This window comes from Microtus oregoni, unplaced genomic scaffold, assembly GCF_018167655.1.
Source record: "Microtus oregoni isolate MIOR12 unplaced genomic scaffold, Mior012 000109F_ref0000275, whole genome shotgun sequence".
NCBI lineage: Eukaryota > Metazoa > Chordata > Mammalia > Rodentia > Cricetidae > Microtus > Microtus oregoni.
Genome location: NW_024544727.1, coordinates 2,090,707 through 2,115,169, shown reverse-complemented (window position 1 = coordinate 2,115,169; position 24,463 = coordinate 2,090,707). Strand labels below are relative to the sequence as shown.

The following is a 24,463-nucleotide window of genomic DNA, read 5'->3' as shown; positions in this document are numbered from 1 at the left end:
CCTAGCCCTGCCTGCCCATTTTCAAAGCTGGGTTATATCAAAAGACAAAATTGTCATAGATTTAAAGTTTTATTTTGTTTTGTTTTGAGACAGAATCTTGGGTTCCTGGGCTCCAGCTTCCGCCTGGAAAACTGTAGGTACCAGGTCCAGCCAAAGACTTGCGTTGACTATGTGCAGCCCCAGAATCCCAGGGCACCTCATCCCCCGAGACAGTACGTGTTCCTATCAGCATAAGAAAGGGACGACTATCCTCTCAGAGTTGCTTTTGTTGTAAGGCGGGGACAGACAGGGAGAGGGAACCAAATAAAATTCCCAGGCTGATGTAGATCAGGCAGTCCAGGTCGCCATTGTTGCAAAGGACGGGGGGGGGGGGGGGGGGGGGGGTTTCTACTTAAAGCTACAACACTGGGTTCTTTTGGTAATTTCTGTCTTCTTGGGGCCCAGTGCAGGCACCTCCTGCATTTTTAAATAGTTTTTGTTTTGTTTTGTTTTGAGACAGTGTCTTCTATGTAGTTTAGGTTGTCCATGAACTCCTGAGTGCAGAGATTATAGCTTCCTTTAATTTTTATTAAACTAGTTAAACTGGGGTGATAATGTTTGTTGATTCATAGATACTTTTTTAAAAAAATATTTGTGGGACAGTGTCTTTTTTCTTCTTCGGGTTTTGTTTATTTGTTGAGATAGGGTCTCATTATGTAGTTCTGACTTGTCTGGAGCTCCTACACAGACCACACTGGCCTCAAACTTAAAGAGATCTGCCGACCTCCACTTCCTGCTGGAATTAAAGGTACACACCACCACACCTGCCCTTTTCTCCTCTTTGTGTGTGTGTGTGTGTGTGTGTGCGCGTGTGTGCGGGAGTGCAGGTGCTGGTGCTAGATGTCAGATCCTGTTGGAGCTACCCAATATGGGTTCTGGGAACCAAACAGTGATGCATTTTAACCCCTGAGCTGTCTGTCCAGACCCTGAGTCTTTGATTTTGTATTACAAATGCCTTTCCCTACTCAGTCCTTTATTCTGATGATGTCTTTAGATGAACATAAAATGAAATCTTTATATTTAGTGCTTGGTTTTTTGTTTTTTTTTTGTTTTTGATCCTGCTGAGGAAATGCTCCCTAGTCCAAGACCACTAACATATTCTTCCATGCCGTACTTTGTAGGCTTTAGTGAGTTCTCCAAGTAATACGAGTGAATTTTCTAAGTAGTGTAAGGTGTGGGGTTCTAGCTAATTTACTAAAGGCCTGTTGCTAACGAGGCCGTCTGTGGGGCCTCTGTGTGACTTCCCTCAGCCTCCCCACACCACACTATCTTGACCTCTTGAGCTTGGTAATCAGTGCCCCGTGATTTTTTTTTTTTTTTTTTACAGAATAATAAACACCTTTATTACATGAGCTATGATGGATGGTTTATTTGCCTTTCCGGGCTTTGATCTTCCTCAGATAGAACTCCATCCAGCTCCTTGTCTTCTAGCACATAGCCATCGGCTCTGCCACACTGGCCTGGTCTTGAGGCGATACAGGCCAGAAGCTTGCCCTGCTGGAACTGCTCCTTCAGAAGACTGCTGATCTTGGCGTTCTTTTTCCTTTCATTGTATTTCTTCTGAATTTTCTTTGATTGTTTTTTGTTTAATATTTCTTCCTCCTCAGGAGTCAGCTTGGCCCCCTTCTTGCAGCCCAGGGGCAGTGCATAGTGGGACTCATACCACTGTCGGTACTGGGTGCTGTCAATGAGCACAATGCAGTTCTTGACCAGAGTCTTGGTGCGGACCAGCTCGTTATTGGATGCAGACGTCAATGATCCTTGTTTTGCGAGTACGGCACTCAGAACCCCAGGAAAAGTTCCCCACATCCAGTCTTAGGGCACGGTACTTCTTATTGCCTCCTCGCACACGGACCATGTGGATGCGACGAGGGCCAATCTTAGTGTTAGCCGCAGGCCGTCCCAGCTCGTGCTTCCGCTTCTTGTGGTAGGGCGCTTGCGCCAGTTGTCCCGAGAGATGCCCATCGCTCGGTGCTGGCAGGAAAGAGGAAGCACAAAGCTTCACAGTCCGGTTTCTAAAATTCAGCCCCGCCTTCCTTACGTCTCTTCCGGTTCCCGGGAAGGACCCGGGGCCTCGAGGATCCTGGGACGCCAGGGAGGGTGACCCGTGATTTTTTTTAACTTGTAAAGGCTTCCAGCTTTATTTTCCCTCAAGACTGTATTTGCTATTCTTTGACATTTCTATACAGAGTTTATAGTTGGCTTCTTAGTTTTCAGAATACCAGCCAGGGTGAAGATCAGTGGTAGAGCACTCGTCTAGCAACTCAAGGCCTAAGTTCCATCCCCAGTCTGTCTATCGTCCCCCCCCCCACCCCACCCTAGCAATCAAGGCCTAAGTTCCATCCCCAGTCTGTCCATCGTCACCCCCACCCCCCCACCCCACCCTAGCAATCAAGGCCTAAGTTCCATCCCCAGTCTGTCCATCGTCCCTCCCACCCCCCCACCCCCCCACACACTCAAGGCCCTAAGGTCCATTCCCAGTCCGTCCATCATTCCCCCCGACCCCCGCATACACATGGGTGTTCTGTTTGGAAGATGGGCATGGTTGTGCATACCCACAATCCTAACACAAGGGAGATTGAGGCAGTAAATTAGGTGTTCAAGGCCAGTATCAAGTTTGAGGCTAGCCTGGGCTCCATAATACACTGTTTTTTTTTTGTTTTAAGTTTTATTTAAATTGAAGATCAATTTATGGATTGATCTTGGGAAAATCTCTGCAATGTTCAGGCTCGTATTCCGTGAGCATGTGTGTGTTTATGCCTTCATTCAGCTACTTCAGGGACATTCGTAATCACATGTAGTATGTGTTCGGTGTAATGATCCCAGAACATTTTCTCTTAGATTAATAGTGATATTTTAATGCTGTTTTTACTTATAGAATTTTGTGTCCTGTTTGGTTATAGAGCTGTGTGGGAGATTTAACCGTTTCATTCTGCCCTTTGTCCCACTTCACAGACCTGCCATTGGCAGTCAGAGCAAGGGTCCCACTGCACGCCCTGTGTCCTGTAGACACTGCCATTTCACCTGTGATAGTGCTATTGCCCCCTTTGTTTCCTAGTACTGTTTATTTTCCAGAAACCTTGTGGGACAAGACCGGTGACATCGGGCACCTCCGCTGTGACAGAAGTCACCGTTAAGGAATCTGTTAGCCGTGTGTTCTGTTGTAAATCCCCACTCTGGCAGTAAGGTGACGCCGCCATCCTTTTCCTCTGTGGTCGTTGACTCCCGGTAAAGGCTGTTTCCTTTCTTCTTCTGACATGAGCGAAGTCTCCTCTTTTGTTCTGTTCGTACAGAATTGTATCGTTGGTTCTTCACGCCGTCTGACTGGCTTCTTCAGCCTGCACGCCCCATTTCATACTTCAGCAATTCAATCTGCTAATTCCGTGTTTGCAGTTTCTGTAATTATGTTTATGAGAAGGTGGAGCTGTGATTTTCCTTTTTTGTGATGCTGTCAACTGTTGGGGTTGTTGGCCTTACAAAATTTAAAAAAGAACGCTTTTTTTATATTCAAGAGGATTTTTTTATGACAGACTAATATTCGGCTTTTTTCTCCTTGGCACGTTCATCCGTGAAGTCACTCACATGAGTCTGGTGTGCCTTACGGGTATGTTTTCTCTACGTTGCAGGCTCAGTTTTTCAAATGAAAGTCAACTGTACAGATTTTGTGTTTCATTGGTCACTTTTGGTAAGCCGTGTTCTCAGGACCTCGTGACGTTGTAGTGCACATCCTATAAACAGCCACGAAACCTGTAGAAACCGCAGCACCGATTCCTGCTTTTAGAACTTCACACTCTGTTACTGTTGTAGGTCTTGTAAGATATTTACCAAATCTGGCCATCTCTTCAAACAGTCAAATTTTATTTTTTCTTTTCTGATGTTTTTGTATGTATTTCTTTGTTTTGGGGGGAAGTTGCAAGGGGATCAAGACAAGATTTCTCTCTGTAACCCTGGCTGTCCTGGACCATGCTCTGTAGACCGGCTGGCCTCGAACTCACAGAGATCCTCCTGTCTCTGCCTCCTGAGTGCTGGGATTAAAGGTGTGCACCATCACCACCCAGCTATGTGTTCTGTTTCTACTTCTCTCTTTATTATTTTCTTCTTTGGTGTTCTTTGTGTTTAAATTGCTGTCCTTTGATATTTTTCCTTAAATAAACTGACCTTCAGTTCACAATCCTCCTGCCTCAACCTCCCATATTCTGGGATTACAGGTGTGTACCACCTCGCCCCGCCTATTTGCTGTTTTTTGTTCATACAGATTGATGCACAAATCATTTTTTTTTTTAGTTTTTCCCCCTTTCTGCTATGTTCTTCCACCCTGCTAGTTTTTTCTCTAAGTGTGCTGTATCTGTGCCCCCAAGTTTAGAATAACTATCATCAAGTAGTTGGGATAGTTTAGTTCCTTTTGCCCTCTTTCTTAGACCTGATTTAAGGAGGGATTTTTTGTGCTCTTGTGGCATTTTGAGACAAGATCTGACTGTGTATGTAGCTCAAGCTGGTCTGGAACTCAGGATCCTCCTGCCTCAGCCTTCCCAGTGCATGATCCAACAAGCCCTGCGTCATAGTGACTTTTCCCTTGCCGTGACTAAACACCGTGACCAAGGCAACTTAAAAGAGAAAGCATTTAACTGGGCTTAGAGTTTCAGAAGTTAGAGTCCATGGTGGCAGGAACAGCTGAGAGCTCATATCTTGATCCAAAATTAGGAGGCAGAGAATCCACTGGGAATGGTGCCAATCTTTTGACACGTCAAAGCCCAACCTCAGTGACACACCCCCTCCAAGGTCACACTGTTTAGTCCTTCCCAAGCAGTTCCATCAACCGGGGACCAATTATACAAACACGTGAGCCGATGGGACCATTCTCCTTCAAATACTACACCCAGTTGGGTTATTGAGAAGCTGGGACACTGCTAGGTAGTGGTGTGCTTACCTAGCGTGTGCCAGGCCCTAGGTTCACAAAAATGTACAGAACTCTGTGGCTGCTTGGTCCAGGGAGTCAGACACCTGTGGCAGGGGAATTGCCATGAGTTAGAGCCCAGCCCATCCAATTTAACAAAACCATATTTCGAGAACCAGAAATGCATTGCTGTTTGATCCACAGCCATTTGTTCTCCCGCCATTCTTAGCTTTATTTCGCTATGGGTAGAGAAGTCAAGATTCCGTTCCTGACCGTTGTCAAGGCCCAGCATATGGATGACTTTTGACGTGTTCAGTTTGCAAAGCAGTACGAGGTGCGTACGTCGGGCCGAGTATTCTAATGGAGTTGATCAGTTTGGTTCAAATCTGCCCTGCCCCTTTTGGATTTACATCTTGTGTAATTGAAAACAACGTGTTGCACATCTCCAAGTTTAACTGAAATTTTCCTCTTCTCTCCATGATTTTTGTTGTTTCTTCGCTTGGGTATTTTGTGTTAGTATTAGCAGTATAGTGGTTCCGGCATCCCCATCTCCCGCATTTCCCCCCAGGGCTTCGTGTATGCTAGCCAAGTGCTGTGCCACCAGATTACATCATCAGCCCTTTTCAAATTTTGAGCCCAATCTCGTTCTGCAGTTCAGGCCGGCGTGGAACTCTCATTCTCCTACTTCCGTCTCCTAAGAGCTGGGGTTCCATACATGCCCCCCCCCCCACGTTTGGCTTCTGTGCCTTCCTTTTGAACACTTTCATCCTCCTGAAAGTGTCCCTTTTCAAGGTGAAACATGTCACGTATGCCCCCCCCCCAGTGCGATGTACTTGTCCCAGTAAACCCACCGGAAATTGACGTTACTCTAAGTTGAGGTGGTCCGCCTGACCAGTTGTTCACCTCAGGAGCTCAGGTGGACTGGGAACTGTTGCTCTCGGCCACGTCAAGTGTTACAAGAGGATTGGACTATACATACACTGTTAGCCAGGGGGGCATACCAGGTTCAAACCAGGTTTCCTGCCGAATTCATATCGATCTCACTCCATCGTAAGTCAGAAAGTCCCAAATGAGCCCATTGTAAGCTGGAGGGTGTTGTGTGTACTGTCCTTAAAGTCACACTTGCCTCCCTTGTCCCATAAAAGATGACCGCTCAGGTTGCTGTGTGTGCTGAGGAAGGGGGGCTTGCTGCCTGAGTGCACTCCCCACCTCCTGGATCTGCGGGCACTCTGGTCCCACGTATAAGACTCCCTAGCATTTGTACATAATCACCCAAACCTCCCCCATGCGCCTCAGGCTGAGCTTCCCTTCCAGTGTGCTCTGCTTCATCTTGTCTGCCTGTGAAAGTCTTCCTTCTGCGTGGACTGTTCTTATGAGTAATATTTCTTAAAAAACGCCGATTTGCTGACAGCTAATTATCTGGACTTTGTTAGTGTGATCTGCATTCCCCTTCCTGTAGGAACGAACCCTGTTTCCTGCTCAGTGCGGGCTCCAAGTAGGTTGCGCCTCCCTCTCCCAGCTTCAGATCTGTCTCCACCTGAGTTCACCGGGTCAGGGGTGCCCAACACCTTTCGGCTTACAGCATTTTCAGCTTCTGGTGGGTTTACTGGGACAAGGTCCTGTCACAGTGGAGGGCCTACGCCGCGTGTTTCATCCTGGAAATGCCCTCAGACAGCACTGTTTTTCCCTTCCGGCTGCTCTCTCTTTCCTCCAGCTCCCGTGCCCTTCCATTTCATCAACCTTAACACGAGGATCAGGCAGGATGGAGTGGACATGTTCCGCCTTTGAGGACATGCGTTTTGGGAGTCTCAGGGGCGGAATGTTAAGGACTGAAGGTTTGTGGGCCCCTCATTCATATTTTGAAACTGTACTTTATTGTGGCAGGGCTCAGAGCTGAGGCCTGTGGAGGTGATGCGGGTCGTGCTGGTGGGTCCGCAGGGAGGTCGATGTCCTACATGAAGAGACCTTGAGAGACTTTGCTCTCCCCTCACTCCCTACCATGAGGGACGTAAGGCAGTTGTCTCCTCAGATGGCCTCTTACTGACTCACAAACAACTGTAATCACTGATCACAAGAGGATGCTTCTACACAGAAGTACCAGGGTTCCTGGGATCCAGAGGCAGCTCCTCTTCTCACACCTCCTGCATCCCCTGGGCCTGTGTGGGGCACTGTTAACATAGAAGCTGCTCGGTCTCTTCAGCTCCCCACACAGTTTCTCCAAAGCTCAGTACCCTCACTCACACCCCTACTCTGGCTGCCTGCTTTCTGACCCCATTCCTTGGGAGGGGCTCAGACATGGGCGGGGCCTTTCTCTTTTGCAAGGTTTAGCCAGGCACTTTGAGAAACCCTGTCAAGACATGACCGTCCAGCAGGGGGCCCCCAAGATCCAGCCACAGCACCACTATCCACGTGGACCATTTTTCCTCTGGAAGGAGCCGCCCACTGTCTCACACCACTGTAAGCCTTTCCCTTGCTTTCCCTCGGTGCCACGGGGTAGCTGTCGGGGGAATTCATTTCACCGCCGCCCCAGACGGCAGCACAGCTTCCCCAGTCCTTGCTACGATGGCCCCACACAGCCTGTTGGCAGTGTCTGGCTGCTGGGAAGGGCATCTGGTATCTTCCTGCAGGTAGACCTCCCGGGGCACAGGGACCTTGCTGCCTGGTTACTGTCAGAGGTCCTTTTGTGTCTGCACCAGCACCTAAGAAACAAGCTCCAAGTCCCATGTCCTTTTCCCCGTGAGACAGGCTGCCTCAGTGATGTGTCTGTGATAATGGGGGCATTGATGCAGTTTGGGCACCATGGCGGATAGATGCAGAAACCGCAGACCGGTTGTCATGCCTGTGGGCAAAGAGCAGTGACCACAGGGTGGCCCACCATGCCTAATCAGCCAGCCTGACTTGCTGTCCTTCTCTTGGGGACGTGTGCTGGCCTCTGAGGTCACTAGAATGCCCTTCTCTTGACTAGTGAGCAATGTCAAGGCTGGGATGGGCGGGGCCACCAGAACCCTGGAATCCATAGGCAGGAGCCTTGTCCCGGGGTTCTGCTCAGAAAAGAAAGTTGAGGCCCTCTAACAGAAATCCACCAACCCTGGGTCAGTTTTTTGTTTTTTGTTTGTTTGGGTTTATTTTTTAGCTTTTTAAGTGTTTTCATTAGCACATATCAGTTATACACGGTAATGAACTTTATTATAACATTTTCATACGTGTGCATAGTGTGTTCCGTGCGTGTCCATCCCCTTGTTTCTGTTACCCTCTCTCTGTCTGATTTGATTTGCTTTTTTGTTTGTTCATTTTGTTTTAGATGGGATCTTGCTGTGCAGGCCAGGCTGACCTTGGACACATAGCAATTCTCCTGTTTTAGCCAACTAAGAAATGGGGTCACAAGTGTGAGCCACCATGCCTGGTATTACAGCTTATGCCCCCCCCACACACACACCGTCTGGGTCTCTTTCCAGTGTGTGTGGCCTGGGCTAGTCTCCGCTGAGGCTCGTGCGTCACCCTGGGGAACCTGCAATCCCGCGTTCTTGCGTGTTTGTCCTCATCGTCTGTAGGGCAGCAGCTCGTGTGGTTTTCACCCGTCACTGATACACCGAGGCTCCATATAGACGAGGGGACCGGGGCAGCTCCCCTGTGTGGGCCAACTGTTTGGCTGTGTCTCTGGTGCGCTGTGGTTACACAGGGACACTCCCTGGACAGTGTACGATGGAGTAGCTGAAAGGGTGGAAAGCCTGCGTGGGAGCCACGGTTGTGCCTGCTGTTCACAAACAGCCTCATCTCCCACGCAACCGTAACTTCCCCCAGCAGCAGTTCCCATACCTCTACCCAGGCCTGCTTTTGTGATTTCAACGTTATTCTTCACTTACCTCTCAAAGTGTGGCATGTATAAGTCATCCTTTCAGCTGGGAAATAGATCGGTGGTTAGAAACAGGAAGTTTGAGTTGCAGGCCTGGGATGGGAAAGTCCCTAGCGGGAGGAGGTGACTACACACTCAGATGTGCTACCTACCCAGCTTTCCCACCTTTGAAGGGCCGTTCCACCCCCAACCACTGGGATGGTGCCTACCTGGCAGTGTAGAAGGAATGAAGACCCTTATTCTCACAGTATTCTGGGAGCCCTGACGAATCCAGGACACTCTAAAGTACAGTAGTGTGAGGGTCCAGATTCAGGAACTAAAGAGAGAATTTGGCACTGAAGACAAAGAGACAGAATTTTGTAGTGGTATATTATTTGTATTTTGATAAATAAATCTTGCCTGAAGACCAGAGGCAAAGCTAAAGCCACTAGAGGTCAGGCAGTGGTGACACACACCTTTAACCCCAGAATTTGGGAGACAGAGCCAGATGGATCTTTGTGAGTTCAATACCACCCTGGGCTACACAATATTAATGTAGAAACTAATCCAGGTGGTGGTGGCCTACACCTTTAATCCCAGTACTAGGGAGAGGGAATATAAAATGGGAGGAGAGAGAGGCTGAGTCTGCTTAGTTTCGTGGTCACCCAGCCTTGATAGAGGTGAGGCTTCTTCTCTACTGACTTGGCTGCCTTTCTGTCTGGTTTCCGGGTTGAACCCCAATATCTATCTCTGGGTTTTTGTTACCCGTGCTGCATAGTAGGCCTGGATCCCTGCAGCCTTACAGCTGTAATGAAGCAGTCTGGCTCCTCCATGCTGCCTTCCCAGGGCACAGTCACCCTCCAGCTGGACATCTGAGGTCCTGGGATAAGCTGGTCTGCATATGTGTGTGGTGGAGAGAGACAGACAGAATCCCAACAGAAATCCCTGTGGCCCTGAGGTAGAGGTGGCAATGTCTGTTGTACCCCTGCCCTCCACAGCATCTTTCTCAAGCTCTGTGGACCCTCTTTGAGCCTCAGGATTCTAACTGCCTTCTTACCTTTGCTGGCCGCTGGCCTGGGGTTGCCGACGAAGACCCAAGGCTCTCTATGAGGCTTAATTGCTAGCACATGTTCCGTCCTTGGCAACACGGGGTCACCCTTTGGCACCATGTGACCTGTGCTCGTTACACTGTTCCTTCCACGTCCCACATGTGCGGAGCCCCCCAGCTTCATTCTGATCTGCTGCCGGAGTCCAGCCCACCTGCTCATCCCCAAGCCTGGAAGAGGCGGGTTTGTCCACAGTCAAGTCGATCAGAGTTTAGCTTTTTTAAAAAGCAGGGTTTTTTCCCCCACCTTGTCAGTGCTCAAGATGCTAGATTACCATGGAAACAGAGCTTGTTAAGATTCCTGTGACCAGCCTAATTATAGAATTTCAAAGACAAGCAGAGAGCTCCCTGAGGTTGTCAGGAAGGCAGCCCACACACTCTCCGGGACTTGCTGTTCACTGTGTGCCAGCCACCAGGGAGGTTGGCAGCTGAGTCCCCAGTGAGCATGTGACACCACCAACTCTCACCAGGCCAGAGCTCAGCTCTGACACCTGCATTCGTGACAGAAGCGGCAGACTACCAAGGACAGCTCCTACATTGTGCTGGGAGCATCACACAGTCCCAGCAGACTTTATCCCTACCCTCCAGGGCTCCCTTACCCTAGAGTCCCATCCATACTTGTTCCCCTTCGCCAGAGCACCCCTCCCTCTTCAGCAACGTGACTCGCTCATATCCTGTGCGTATAATGGTGACCCTCGCTTAGGTCAGGAGTAGAGTTTTCATTTCTCAGACAAAACCAGGTTGTGAAAGTGCAACTTGGCCTGAATGTGGCAGAGGCAGCTGGATTCCCCCAGGGCCTCCAGGGTCCCAGGCCACAGGCCTAGAAAACCATAAGGGACTCGGTGTGGCTTTGTCCAGGGCTACATTGCTCTTAGGGAATCTTTTAGTAAATCTGTACAGTTTGAAAGTTTGGGTTTTAGTTGTAGTCCTTGTGAGAGCGAGGATTTCCAGAAAGGCTCCGTTGTTGATTCAGGAACCAAGGATGTCACAACCCTAGTTGTTACCCTAAGAAACCATAGGCAGTTACTACTAGGAAATGCTCCGTAGGTTCCTGACCAGAATCCTCAGCACCAGCAAGGCTATTAAGGGCAAGAACTCTAAAATACAGTCCCAGCCCCAAGGAGCCCAAGGAAATGGGGGACTATATTATATACTGTAAGTTTTAGGTGGGGTTCTGGGAGGAAAGAGGACATTGGAGAAAATTAAGAAAATCTGAACAGTATGGACATTCTTTTTCCTTCACCGATTGTGACAAAGGTGAAATGCAGAAGGGGATGAGTGTGACAGAGCCCAGGCAAAAAGTCCCATGAAACACGATATCCTCTGTAGCTTTGCTCACTGAAGAAGTTGAGGGGGCCTGACTAGCACCATCAGGAGAGACGAGATGCTGACCCCAGTCTTAGTCGGCATTGATGAGGGGGCAGCACGTGTTCTTAGCCAGTGTCCTGTTGCTGTGAAGAGACACCATGACCAGAACAACTCACACAAGAAAGCATTTTCTTGGGGCTGGCTTTCGGTTCAGAGGCTTAGTGCGTCATCATCACTGGGGAAAGCACGGTGGTACACAGGCAGGCATGGTGCTGGAGAAGTAGCTGAACAATCTCCATCTCATCCAATGGCAACAGGCAGAGAGAGACACTGGGACTGCCTTGGGCTTTGAAATCCCAGGGCCCACACCCCCCACCTCCCAGTGACGCCCATCTGCCCTTCCTCCAGGAGGCAGCACCTTCTCATCCTTTGAGATAGTATCCCTCCCCTCCCTGAGGACTCGGTATTCAAGTGTGTGAGCCTCTGGGGGCCATTCTTATTCAAACCTCCACAGCACAAGAATTATCCCATTGCCTTTCCAGCCCCTTAGGATGTACCAGGGGCTAGAAAAATGGCTCAGCAATTAAGGGCACTTAATGCTAGTACAGAGGACCCGGTCCAGTTCCCAGCACCCACAATCTGTCTCCCAACTGTCTTAACTGTGGCTCCAGGGGAGTCTGACTCAGTCTCCTGGCCTCCATGCGCATCAAACGTGTGTGTGTGTGTGTGTGTGTGTGTGTATGTATGTGTATTCAGGCAAAACACACACACACACATAAAATAAATTTTTAGAAAATTTAGAGTATGGTAAAAAAAAAATATTTGAAGTGTTTATTTTTTTACGTGACGATCACTGGCTGTTACTGTGATTCCTTCTTACTCACCTGGTCAGTGACCCAGGCATGGGCCAGCACCCGTGATTTACTGGGGTACCCACTGCCACAACTGTGAATTACTTTCCTGTGGAACTCCAAGGTGTATAGCTGTCCAAGAGGGCCCTGTGTAAGTCAGGGCGCTCTAGGGACACCCAACAGGATGCGTATAGTGAAAAGGCTTGGCCCACAGGAATATGGAGGCTAGGAAGTCCAAAGCAGTCAATGTAGACTTCATGTCAAGCTCAGAGCCCACATCTATTAAAGGATAGCAGTCTTTCATTGCTTTGATTGACTAGAGGAGGCCCATCCAATAAGAAGGGCCATATTCAAGGTCAGAGTTAATGAGGGTTAGCCTCATCCCTATACACCCTCATGGAAACATCCAGAACAATATTCGATCTGACAGAGTTGACACAGGAACTCTAGAGGTCTACCTTTCGTCAAGTTGACATCCATATGCAACTCCTTAAAACAATTTCAGCCTGAAAAAACGACAATAACAAGGCTTCCCCCTTACCGAGCAGGACTGAGCTGTGTGGACATCTTCCGGCACTGGCCCATTTCCTCGGGAAAGGGCACGGTCATCTTGGGCCTTCTGGTCAACCCCCAACAGAAAGTCATGGCCTCTCAGTGGTTTCCCTATCATTTCAATCCCCCGTTTCTCCCTTCTTTTCTCTCAGTTTCAACTTTTCTTTCTGAGGTGAAGGGGCCAACATTATAAGTGCTTGTGACTCCCCCAGAGGCTACTCACCCTGACAGAATCCCGAGCGACCTGAAGCACACTGGCCTGGCCTGCAGGTGCAGGGTGTGCTTCCAAGACCTGCACAATTGCCATTCACAACAAGTTTTGGTTCGTTTTTGCGTTGCAGCTCAGAGTGCCTGATACGGGGTGGTTTGCAGGGAACAGAGTTTATTTCAGAAGTTTTAGAGGGTGTCAGCAGAAAGCTGTGTCAGCCTCCGGTGAGGGCCACATGGGGGACCGAGCAGCTTGCTAGCCTGTCTTTCCCCTCTGTGAAGCCACTAATGCCCTAGTGTAGATGGCCCCAGTTACACCTGACCTCACCTCACCCCAGCTGCCTCCCCAAATGCCATCAGCCTGTAACTCTGGTGATGGAGATTCCAACACTTGAGCTTTTGGGGACGAACCCAACCCATAGCAAATCCTTAAAGTTAAGAAGTGCGGCGGAAGGCTGGCGCTGACTCAGCAGTTAAACGTTCTCACTGCTCTGGCAGAGGGCTGGGTTTGGTTCCCTGCACCCTCAGGGCAGCTCATAACTGTCTGTAACTCCAGTCCCAGGGGTGTGGGCTCCTGCATGCACGTGGTACGCATGTGTCCACTCAAGCACATAAACATGCACATTAAAGGGGCCTGCAAGGGTGAAGGTACTCGCCGCCAAGCCTAAAGACCCGAGTTTGATCCCCAGAATCCACATGGTGACAGAAGAGGACCCCCTCCTTCAGGTTGTCCTCCAGCTTACACGTGTGCCGTGGCGTGCACATGCTCCTATGCACATACTAAATAAATAAATCTATTTCTTTCTTTTCCTGTTTCCTTGAGGCACTTTTCTCTGTGTAGCCTTGGCTGTCCTAGAACTTGCACTCACAAGGCTGACCTTGAACTCACAAGAGATCTGCCTACCTCTGTCTCCTGAGTGCTGATGTTAAAGGTATGCTCCATTATTGTTTCCAGGAGGTGATGGCACCTGCCTTTAACTGCAGCACTTGGGAGGCAGAGCAGGTGGATCTCTGAGTTCATGGCCAGCCTGGTCTACAGAGCAGGTTTCAGGACAGCCAGGGGGCTACAAAGAGAACCCTATTTTGAACAAAACAAAACCAAGAAAATCGTTGTTTTTGTTTGGTTGGGTTTTTGTTTCTTTGTTTGTTTAAAGAGTCCTTTTGTAGCCCAGGCTAGCCCTGACTTTCCATTCTCTTGCCTCTGCCTCCTCAGTGCTGGGATTATAGGTGTGCACCATCCCACACCTGGCTTGCAGCATTCTCAGATGCTTGGGAAGCCACTGTGGGACCCCTCCACAGGCTGATCAAGGAGTGATGGAATTTCTGCACCACAGGAGCAAGTGTTCCTCTTCACAGACCTGGTTTTTTATGCCAACCTAAGCCTTCTTCAGGAGCCTGAGTGATAGCCTGGGTGCCCTTCTTCCTTGATACCCTGGCAGGCTGTGTGATACTAATTTGTCTGATCCCTCATACATAGAGTGAACCTTTTGTGGATTTCTGTTTCTCCTATGTATGTGTGTGTGTGTGTGTGTGCACTTGCGTGTGCGGAAGTACATGTGAATGTGGGAGTACACACACTTGATACACGTGTGTACATGTGTATCAAGGCTGGGTTTTGTGTCATCTAGCTTACTCTCTAATTTATAGTAAATAATGTATATAATATTATACATATAGCGTGATATATCATATATGAATTGCTACTTCCATCTAGTCTAGCTAGCCAGCTTGCCCCAGGGACCCTATCTCTGCTTGGACCCGCGCTTGTAAACGTGTGTAAATGTGTCCACATGTGTTCACCCCTGCCCTTAGGATCTTCAGACTCTCCCCACAGGTTCAGAGTGTTCCCCACATCCTCCTCCATAAGCTCTTTGTCATCCTGCTGTCCACACTCACCCCTTTATTCTCTAAAAGGCCAGGTGTATGCGTGGCGGAAGGCAAGGGTCTTGGTCCATTCTGACTGCCGTGATGAGACGCCCCTGTCAAGGACATAGACTGCAGGAGCTCGTCCTCCCCTGGTGTAAGCTGGGGGCCCGGGGTCAGGAGCCGGCACATGGTAGTCTGCTTCCAGATCTCAGACAGCCCATTTTTGAGTGTCCTTATGTTTCAGAGAGCTAGCGCTGCTCCCTTCTGGGGAGGCACTAACTGGGGTCCCGCCCCCACGCCCTCTTCTCACGTCAATCACCTTCTCAGCCTTGTCTCCAGATACCACCCCGCTGGTAGTCGGGACTCCACCATCCCTCAGCAGTAAAGTCCGGGCTTCCCTGCTGTCGGTGACAAGGCACTGCCATCAACCCTAGTCATTTGTCATTTCTGTGCTCTCAACCCCGGGGCTAATACAGTGTCCTCCTTCCTGCCCCACTGCTAAGTTTGTCATGTCGAGGGGCTCTGGTCAGCCTCGGCCTCTGCTAGGGTGCCTTAAATTTCCTCTCGTTTCTGTGTAGTCCGGGGTGGTATTAAACGGTCCTTCACTTTTCAGTGCTGTGACGGGAACTACAGGACAGGAGGACCCGACCCACAAGTCCTAGATTGTCCTCATGTTGCCTCCTGAGTTTATCTCTCTGTTCTCTGATCACTTGGTACTCTTCCCCTTCCCTTCAGATATGAGATGGGTGGGAGCCATACAGGAGCACAGCAAGGCCTGGCTGTTTGGAGCGTGGACCTGGGCTCCCTTGACTAGGTTTCCCTAGGAATGTGGGTGGGCCAGGGGGGACAGGCCATGCCCTGTCACTGTGGGGCAGGCAGACCCTGGTTGTGCCCCTCCCGCCTGGACGTCCTTCCCGTGGACCTGACGCTACCAGGTGGTTAAACTGGGAGAGGACAGAGCCTGGCTGCCTCTCTCCTGGTCTCCTATGGGGCTGCAGGGGTCACCGTCAGTGCTTGGCTTTTATCAAATACCTCTCACGCTGCTCCCTGGGAGCCTCAGAGCCAGGAGTCGGGCCTCTGAGGGAGCTACACTTGGGTGTGGTGGGCCAGCCTTCGTTCCTCCTGAGCTCCCAGAGGAACCAACCACGGCTTCCGGCTCCTCACTGAATCTCCCCTTTAAAGTGAGAGAAGCATATTTTTGCAGTCCCTGTGACCTGATTTCAGCCGTTTCCAGCTCGAGCTGGTAATTTGCTTGTTTTAAAAACATTCCGTTACACTCTCCACTCTGGAATATTCTCAGCACTTTGACTCGGCTCCTGAAAGTCTCTCTTGCTGCAGGATTTTATAAAAGCACAAAGCTTCCCATTGTACCTTGTGTTTCTGGAGGTTTTGTCTCTGTATGCTGGCCCTTGTGGCACTTGGGGGTCGTGGAATGGAAACCATCAGGCTATGTACGGTTCTGGTTGGAACCTTAGTGGAGTTTTTTTTTTTTTTAAAAAAAAAGAGCTGTTCTGTGTGTCACAAAGTAAAATACTCAAGGAAACTGGACCTCCCTCTGCCCCGAGGTCTGCTGGGCTAGAGGGACCTTGGGCCTGCGTGAGTCACCGTACTGGTACACGGGCTGACTTTAGCCTCCAGCCTAGCCCTCCACTTTCCCTCCTTGGATGGTCGTATGTAAATATCATGGTCCATTTGAACCTTGTCCCTGTGTGGAAAAAAGGGCCTGGTTTTTAGAAGCTGCCCAGAGGGAAGGAGGGTGAAGGAAAACCAGCAGGGAATAAGCAGTCAGGGAACTGAGTGGCCCAGGATGGAGGACCTGATATCCTGACCGCCGGATGCCAGGTATCTCCGCTACCGTGTGGGGCCTCTCCCACCTGAGCGGCCGGCTCCAGCAGCCACAGCTTTGAGAACATGAGAGTCATGTGAGGAAAGGTGAAAGGAGCCTTTACCCGGAAAAGCTGCCGTTTCAGTTCTGGCATCCCCCAGCCAGGACTGCAGCCTTAGCCAACCCGGACGGGAATGGCCCATTCCCATCTATACCTTGGGTTCGGGGCACGGGCTCCTGCATCACAATACTACTTCCTTACCCGATTTTACATCCTCTGTAGAATCCATCTACCGCCGCGGGGCCAGAAGATGGAGGAAGCTATACCGCGCCAACGGCCACCTCTTCCAAGCCAAGCGCTTTAACCGGGTGAGTGTGTCCCTCCAACAATGACTCCCTTGCACGGGTCGTTTTTATTGCTTGTACAAGTGGAGAAAAAGGGGGAAGGGTCCTTGCTCCTGCTGTGCAGGTCTGGGCTAATGCCATGCCCTGGGAAAAAAAAGTCCTGAGCCACCAGCCTAACCAGTATTGCGGGGCCGTGGAGATGTGCTCGGATCCTCTCCAGCCAGTCCGCTGAATGGCAGCGGCTGCATGAGAACGCGGCTGTGTCTTGGGTATCCTTTTCTGCTCCTGATTATGTAGCCTTTGCTCATTGTCTCTGGCCCTGAGGACCTGGCCTGCCTGCCTGTTTGGACACATGGTGCTTCTGGAGGGCTCTAAGGGTGTCCTTGGACCCCAAAAGTCCCAGATGCCTCTACCTTCTTGTCTCCTGTTACTCCAGTGGCCAGTCCTTTCCCAGTGACACTTGGCTCAGTCCCTCGGGTCTCTTCGTCACAGAGGTTCTTTGTTCTCGAGTGTGCAGGGACCGGGTGACTCTGTGGTGGCTCCCTCTCACAACCAAGGGCAGTGCCTGTTGTCCGCTGTGCCCAGGAAGCATACTTTAGAGGAGTGTAGGTCCTGTGAACACACGGGGACAGCACGGAGCCATTATGCTCAAGTGCCACTGCCCAGCCAGCCCTGTACTTTTCCACTCTCTGTTCCCAGGCTGGAACGACTCTTTAGCCTTGAGTGGCCACAGGCCTAACAGTGAGCTGTGGGGTCAGCCCCAGTGCTGCTGCGTCTTAGACAAGAGCTCCCTTCTGTCTTGTTTCCTGGTCTGTGACCTATGAACACCGGTGGGAGGGATGAGGAAGGAGCACAGGTCCAGTCGACCTTTGTCATGGTGTGAGAGTCATCTGCATCTTCAGGGCAGCCACTGACCTGCACCTCTCTGGTCTCTTCTCAAGGCTATAGCTGTACTCCCGGGTGATCCTGGGAGTGTGGGTTGTACCTCTTGTGCCCATCATGCCTCAAGAAGTTGGGGCTGCCCCCCTCCCCTGGTGGCTAGTGAGTCTGGAGTGGTAATGGGGCAGAGGAAAAGCTCCTGAACAACCACTCGGGAGTGTATGTACACTTGATCTCGGCCAGAAGGCTGAGAAGCAATGAACCGGACCTCAGACAGCGCTGGGCTGGGGAGAGACATGGGTCAGTGCCTCGGAAGACAGCCAGATACTGCCCAGAGATCCTAGAGACTTCCTGGAAGGAGGTGTCTGGGAAGTCAGCCCAGAGAAGATGCTGAGAATCCAGGATACAGCAGGCACAGTAGAACCCAAATAGTATCAGGGTACACTGAGACCCAGGCTGGGGACGATTCCAATGACCCTGCGTCTCTGCTATCCCGTTAAGACGCTCCTGGTACTCCTCAGGCCTGACACGTAGTAGGCGCCTACTGAACACACTGCCTTGCTCTTTACTGTGACCGACGATTGGAAGGTTATTCAGGGAGACTGGGGTTGGGCAGCTGGGCAGACGCAGAGTGGGGAACAAAAAAATAGGCTGTATTTGCTGAGAATGAGCAGAGTTCTGGGAGCCAGCATGGGCAGTAGAGAGACCACAGACAGCCGCTCACCTCGGAGAGGCCTGGTGTCATCAGGACAGAGGTAAAAGGGGTTCCAAATGTCGAGTATTAGCATGCTAGCCCAGGTGCTCAGAGGACAGCAGGGGCTGGAATGATGCTGCCCGGCAGAATATGTTCATGGGATTTTGCAGTAAGCCAACCAGATAGCCGGGGTACACGTTGTCTCTGGGAATATGGAGAAGTGGAGGCACCTGGCCTAAGAGCATCCAGTGCCAGCCCCAGCATTTGTCTGCAAAACAAGCAACTGGCCATCTGGACAGCCAGGTGCCCTCTCTCCTGTGAACCTATCACGGACCAGAGCAGGAGTCTCAGGCAGCCACCTCCTCCCAGGGCACTGGAGAGGATCAGAAAGTGCTGTTGTCACCTGTGCGTGTTTCCCTCACTAACGGATGACCGATGGCCAGGACGAAGCCCATACACTCGCCCATCCACCGGGCACACAGGCCAGAACTCCGGCAGCACCAGGAGCCTCTTCCCACAGTGTGTGGTCACGTGTGTGTCCATGTGCAGACAGATATGCATATACATATACACAGGTTTGGGTGGAGGCCTCAAGTTGGCATCAAGTTATCCCTTTGTCATTCCCACTTTAATCCTTGAGACAGGGTCTCTTGGTAAGCCTGGAACTCAATTCACCTGGAGCGCCTGGCCAGTGAACCCCAAGGACCCTCCTGTGTCTGTTCCCGGTGCTTGGATTATAGGCATGCACTATACCTACCTTCCTTATGTGGGCGCTAGGGGGTCAGACTCAGACCCTCATGCTTATATCACACGCTCTTTATCTCCCGACTCTGCCATCTCCCTCGCCCCTTCCCGTGTTCTTTATTGGCAAACCAGAGGGATGTGGTGTGAGTTCTTAGGAGCTGTGCCACCCCGTGTTTGCCCTCCAACCTCACTCTGGCTCTCAGAAGGAAAACGTTCCTCTGTGAGACTCAAAAGGAGGATCTAGAAGTGACATCTTGGCCATCTGACAGAGAAGGCAGGGCCTGCCTTGTGGACCCGAGGCCTAGCATTTACGCAATGGGAGACGTACTCTCCTGCCCCTTATGCGGAGAATGTTGGTTAAGGAAATGGAAGATCCGAGCTCTCTTGCCCACCAGTTGCAGAGAGAGCGAGGTTAAGAAAACGATAAAAACCAGAAGTGACGCATCCTCCAGGGAAAAAGCAGGCACCGGGGACCAAAGGGGTTTTTAGACTTAGCCACATTAGACAATTCAGATTTCCTTGGTTTCTAAACAAACTAAATGCAGAAACCGCATAGGAAAATCTGTGTGTTTGTGCGCTCAGACCACAGGGCAACTTCGGATGTCATTTCTCAGATGCCCATCTATTGGGATAGGGACTCTCAGGGTAATATTCATAAGGTAGGCTAGCCGAGCTAGCCACCGATCCCAGGACCCTGCCAGCCTCTACCTCCTCAGTGTTGGGATTTTTCCCCACATAGGTGATTGACATCAAACTTTGTATTTGCAAGGCAAGTACTTTACAAACTGAGCCATCTCCCGGTCCTAGGGGAAAAATGCGTGTTACAAATAAAACCTAAAGTTATCCCTTTAGGATCAAAGGAACACAAATGGTTGCCATTTTGGACTTCCTGCAAATTACCCTTTTTTCTTTGACTTTCTTTCTTTGAGATACTTATTTTTAATGTTTTGCATTCGGGAGTTTTGCCTTCCTGTATGCCTATGCGACCTGGGCATGCAGTGCCAACAGAAGCCAGAAGGGGGAGTCGGATCCTCTGGAACTGGAGGTATACCAGAGCGACCAGTCCCCACCCTCTTCAAGTCAGCCTTTGATAAATGCCAGGACAGAGCAGGGCTGTGGGTGTCTGACGAGTGTAATTGCTTATAAATACAGACAGCTTGACTCTTACAAACATCTTTTAAAGGCAGACATCTTCCTCAGACAGTGTCAAGGGAACTGAATGTAATCATTGCTTAGGGTTCACTGTGTGAGCTGCAGTGGGGTCTGGATAGCCCCATGGTGGGGTGCAGAAACGGACTCTGCCTTGTAGGATGTTTTCTGCCCTGCTTCTGTCCGAGAGGACCCACCCCCTGCAGTCAGCCCACGCTGTTCTTGCACACAAACCCTGGCCGTTGATGGTTCCTTCCTTGTGATGGCCACATGGCCCTGTGCGCTGCACATGGGTCCTCGTGCTACAGGGCAGGCTGGGGAGATCATGTACCTTGCCCTCTGTCTCCGGGATCTCAAGAAAAGAAGCTTCTCGGAGTGGGCAGGAAGACAGGTTTAGGACATGCCACCCGTAGGACCGTCAAAGGTTTCTTCTAAGATCTTTTGTCTGAAGAAACTAAAATGGTTCGCAAACGTTTCCTGTAAGAGACCGGAGTCTGTATTTTCCGTTTTTAAAGACACACACACCTCTACTGCAGCATTCAGTGCTGCCGCTGTGGCCCAAGAGCTGCAGATAGTACGTGTGCCCATAGGTGCAGCTATATTCCGGTAAAATTTCATGTACCGAAAAAGGGGGGAGTGGTGGCCATGAGCGAGGGTTCACCTTCTGCTGTGGTTTGCACACCCTTTCGCTAGGAACTTGGAATCGAGGCCCTGAGAGAAACAGATCTGGGCCCCCCCCCCCATGTGCCCCACCCTTCCCAGGTCGAGTAACCCAGAGGAGAAGGGATTCTCTTTCTGGGAATTTGAAGGCTCACACCGGACCTCACGCATCCTTACAGCCAGATTTATGCCCCCTCAGAGGGTCCAGCCCAGCAGCATCCCCAGGCGGCTGGCAGAAGCAAGCACCGTCCCTCTTGAGGAAGTGTGAAAGGATTCCCACAGATAGTAAATTGGACATCTGGGCTCACAATCAGCAACGTAAAAAACCTCGTAGGAGACTGGTCCTTCTGGTCAGAAGCCAGCGGAAGCCGAGCTGGAAGGCGCGGCCTGGCCCAGTGCAAAAAACGAGCGCTTGATATCTGTGAAAAATTAAAACACATGATTAAAAATTAAGAACAAGGAACAAATTGGCAGCATGTGAGACAGACTTTAAAATGTTTTTATCCCATTAATCCGTTTCCTGTGAGTTCCTGAGAATAGAAGCCTGGGGCTTTGGGTTTGCTGTATTGTTTCAATGGCACGTTTTCAGAAACGTTGATGATGTAAGTATAGCTTTCTTTTAATAGAGAGCCCCTTGCTAGGTGTGGTGGTACACACCTTTAATCCCAGCACTGTAGACACAGAGAGACTAGCAGCTCGCTGTGACTTTGAGATCAGCCTGTTCAGCATAGCAAGTTCCAAGCCAGGAAGGCTACATAGAGATACCCTGTCTCAGGGGGAAAAAAATAAAAATAAGAAGAAAATAAAATAAGAAAAAAAGCCATTGGTACAGTTTTGGTGGCTCCCCTGAGAAACATACATGAGGTCTCAGTCCAGTTCATGTTGACAAGTCCATGCTGCCCTTGGTCAGCAGTTGCCTGTGCTGACCCTGGTCAGAGTAGCTCTTGTCCAAATACGGTGAGGCAGAGCTATAATCACAGAACTGGGGAGGCCAGGCTGGACTACAGGTGATGCGAACTGGGGGGGGCCGAGGCCAGGCTGGGCTACACGTCAAGACCTTTTCTCAGAATGATCAGAGGCTGGGAACATAGCTCAGTTGGTAGAATGTTTGCCCAGCATGCACAAGGCCGTGAGTCCCACCCCAGCAGCACATGACAGACGGGGCATTGTTGTGCATGCCTGTGATCCCAGCACTCAGGAAATGGAGGCAGGAGAAGCAGAAGTTTAGGTTGGGGTAGAGAGATGGCTCTGCGACGGCAAGGGCTTGCTGCACAACGCTCAGAAGCTGAGTCCGGATCCCAGTACCTGCATGACAAGCTAGGTAGGCATGGTCATGCAGGCTCTGAGTGAGACAGAGACAGAAGGGTCCCTGGGTCCCCCCAAATGAGCTCCAGGTTCAGGAAGGACCCTGCCTCGGAGGAAGAAGGCAGAGAGCGATAGAGGTGGACACCAGTGCAGACGCCACGCGCTGCGGGGAGGCAGGTTGTCATGGTCGTTCTCGGTAACATAGCAGTTTGAGGCCAGCCTGGGCTACGTGAGACCCTGTCTCAAAAAGGTTGGAAGTCAAAGCGGCTAAGGGAGCTGCTATTTCTGGGACAGCAGGGGACCCACATTTCTATTTGTAGATGCAGAGGCCACAATTAGATGCCAGAGGTATGTCCTGTTGCCAGAGTGTGGCCAGATTCTGAACACGGTTCTTCTCGCACAGAGCTTATAAAATTACAAAAGTCATGGAAGTCCCACCAGAGGAGCCGACAGTCGCTGCTTTCGGATTCATTGAAATCGTGAATAATAAAGGATTTGCCGCAGCCATTCACAGTTCTCCCAAGTCCGAATGTCAGCGGTGCCCTTTGGGGTGGTGACGGTCGGTTGGAAAGAGAGTCATAGGGGCTTCCACTGTGCTCCTCTTGACTGTGGCAGGCACCACAGCCTGGTCTCACTCACCGCCTCTGACCTTCAGGGAACTACTGGGCTAGGCCGGGCCTGCACTCAGAAAGGAGGCGTCCGACCCCTCTTGTGTGGTATCTTCCCAGCGAAGTTGTTGTCTGCCTGAGTTTTAAGTGTGGCCTGGGCTCCCAGGAGGGCCGGCTGGGCCTGACCACTGCTGTTCCCGTCCGCAGAGAGCTTACTGTGGCCAGTGCAGCCAAAGGATATGGGGTCTCGCGAGGCAGGGCTACAGGTGCATCAACTGCAAGCTGCTGGTCCATAAACGCTGCCACGTCCTCGTCCCGCTGACCTGCAGGAAGCATATGGTGAGTCGGGACCTGGGGAGGGCTCATCTTCATCTTGCCAGAGTGAGGAAGAAAGATGCCCCCGAGGTGGCATATCTGTATTTTATGTATCAAAGTAAGAACAGGATCCAGACTGGGGCATGAGTGTCCCACAACACCATTCTCCCTAGAGCTCCTTTCTGCTGCGTCTGCTCCAAATCCTGACGGCACACATGACCTTTGACCCTACAGGACCACATTAACCTTAAGATAATGAAATGAACCCAGAAATATGACCTATCAGAGCTCAGTGAGGTCAGCGGTTGGACCCTAAGGGCCATCACTATAAGCTGTCTCTGATATAACTTCAGCTACGCGGGATCCCAGGGCCTTTAGACTGATGATTGGGAGCCTGGCTGCCAGCACGATGTCCACAGTGTAACAAGGGGGTATTGCCAGAAGTGCTGAAAAGCATCCCCTCTATCTAACAACTGCTGGGAAGGCAGTACCCTAAGAGCCTGACTGAGTGACCACCTCGACCGCCACCCCGTAGACTCACAGGTGGCAGACATTGTATGTACACATACACACACACGCACACACACACTCGCACGCACAGCGGTGCCGTTTGTAGTCATGACATCGAAGCGGGGTTGTAACTCCTGCCCCATCACTCCAACACCGCTGTTTTCTTGCAGGATTCTGTCATGCCTTCCCAAGAGCCTCCAGTAGATGACAAGAACGATGGTGTAGACCTTCCTTCAGAGGAAACCGATGGAAGTAGGTGCCCCTTTCCCCAGCTGAGCGGGTCCCCCTCTTCCTGCTCTCAGACAGTCAGTGTGGGTGGGCTGGGCTGGGAAGCTGCACTGTAGGCAGCCACCCCTCTGTCCCCAGGCTGCTGGCCTTCCCTGGTAGCTACTGGGCAGTAATCCCCTCATCGCTGGGAACCTGAGGCTGAGAGCGTCTTCCTCTGTGCCGATTCCAGTTGCTCTGCACAGCACTTGATATGTGACCCCCCCCAGGCCAGGCACCTCCCACGTATGGGGCACCACACAGAGCTGACCTCCACGGAGGTGGGCTCTGTATGACACGTAGCTGCTTAAAAAAAAAAATAAAATAAAAGTCAGGTTCGGTGACATATGCGTTTAGTCTAAGCACTTGGGAGGCAGAGGCAAGTAGATTTTTTCATGAGTTCAAAGCCAGCCTGGTCTACTGGCAAGTTCCAGGTCAGCCAGGGCTGTATAGTGAGACCCCGTCTCAGAGAGAGAGAGAGAGAGAGAGAGAGAGAGAGAGAGAGAGAGAG

The 24,463-nt window shown here is 50.8% G+C and overlaps 1 protein-coding gene and 1 pseudogene across 3 annotated transcripts in view; one reads left to right on the top strand and one right to left on the bottom strand.

Annotated features, from left to right (window-relative positions):
- Nucleotides 1-24,463, top strand: part of LOC121443525 (protein kinase C zeta type) — a 104,696-nt gene that overhangs the window by 49,551 nt on the left and 30,682 nt on the right. For 2 of the 3 annotated variants that reach the window (XM_041645275.1, XM_041645276.1), the window contains 3 exons: nt 16,763-16,848; nt 23,071-23,202; nt 23,859-23,940. In XM_041645275.1, coding sequence (XP_041501209.1) covers nt 16,763-16,848; nt 23,071-23,202; nt 23,859-23,940 — 300 coding nt within the window. Of the gene's footprint in view, nt 1-16,474; nt 16,497-16,762; nt 16,849-23,070; nt 23,203-23,858; nt 23,941-24,463 lie in introns of those variants that run through there. The other variant, XM_041645277.1, reaches the window with a different exon arrangement.
- Nucleotides 1,345-8,824, bottom strand: LOC121443519 (annotated as a pseudogene).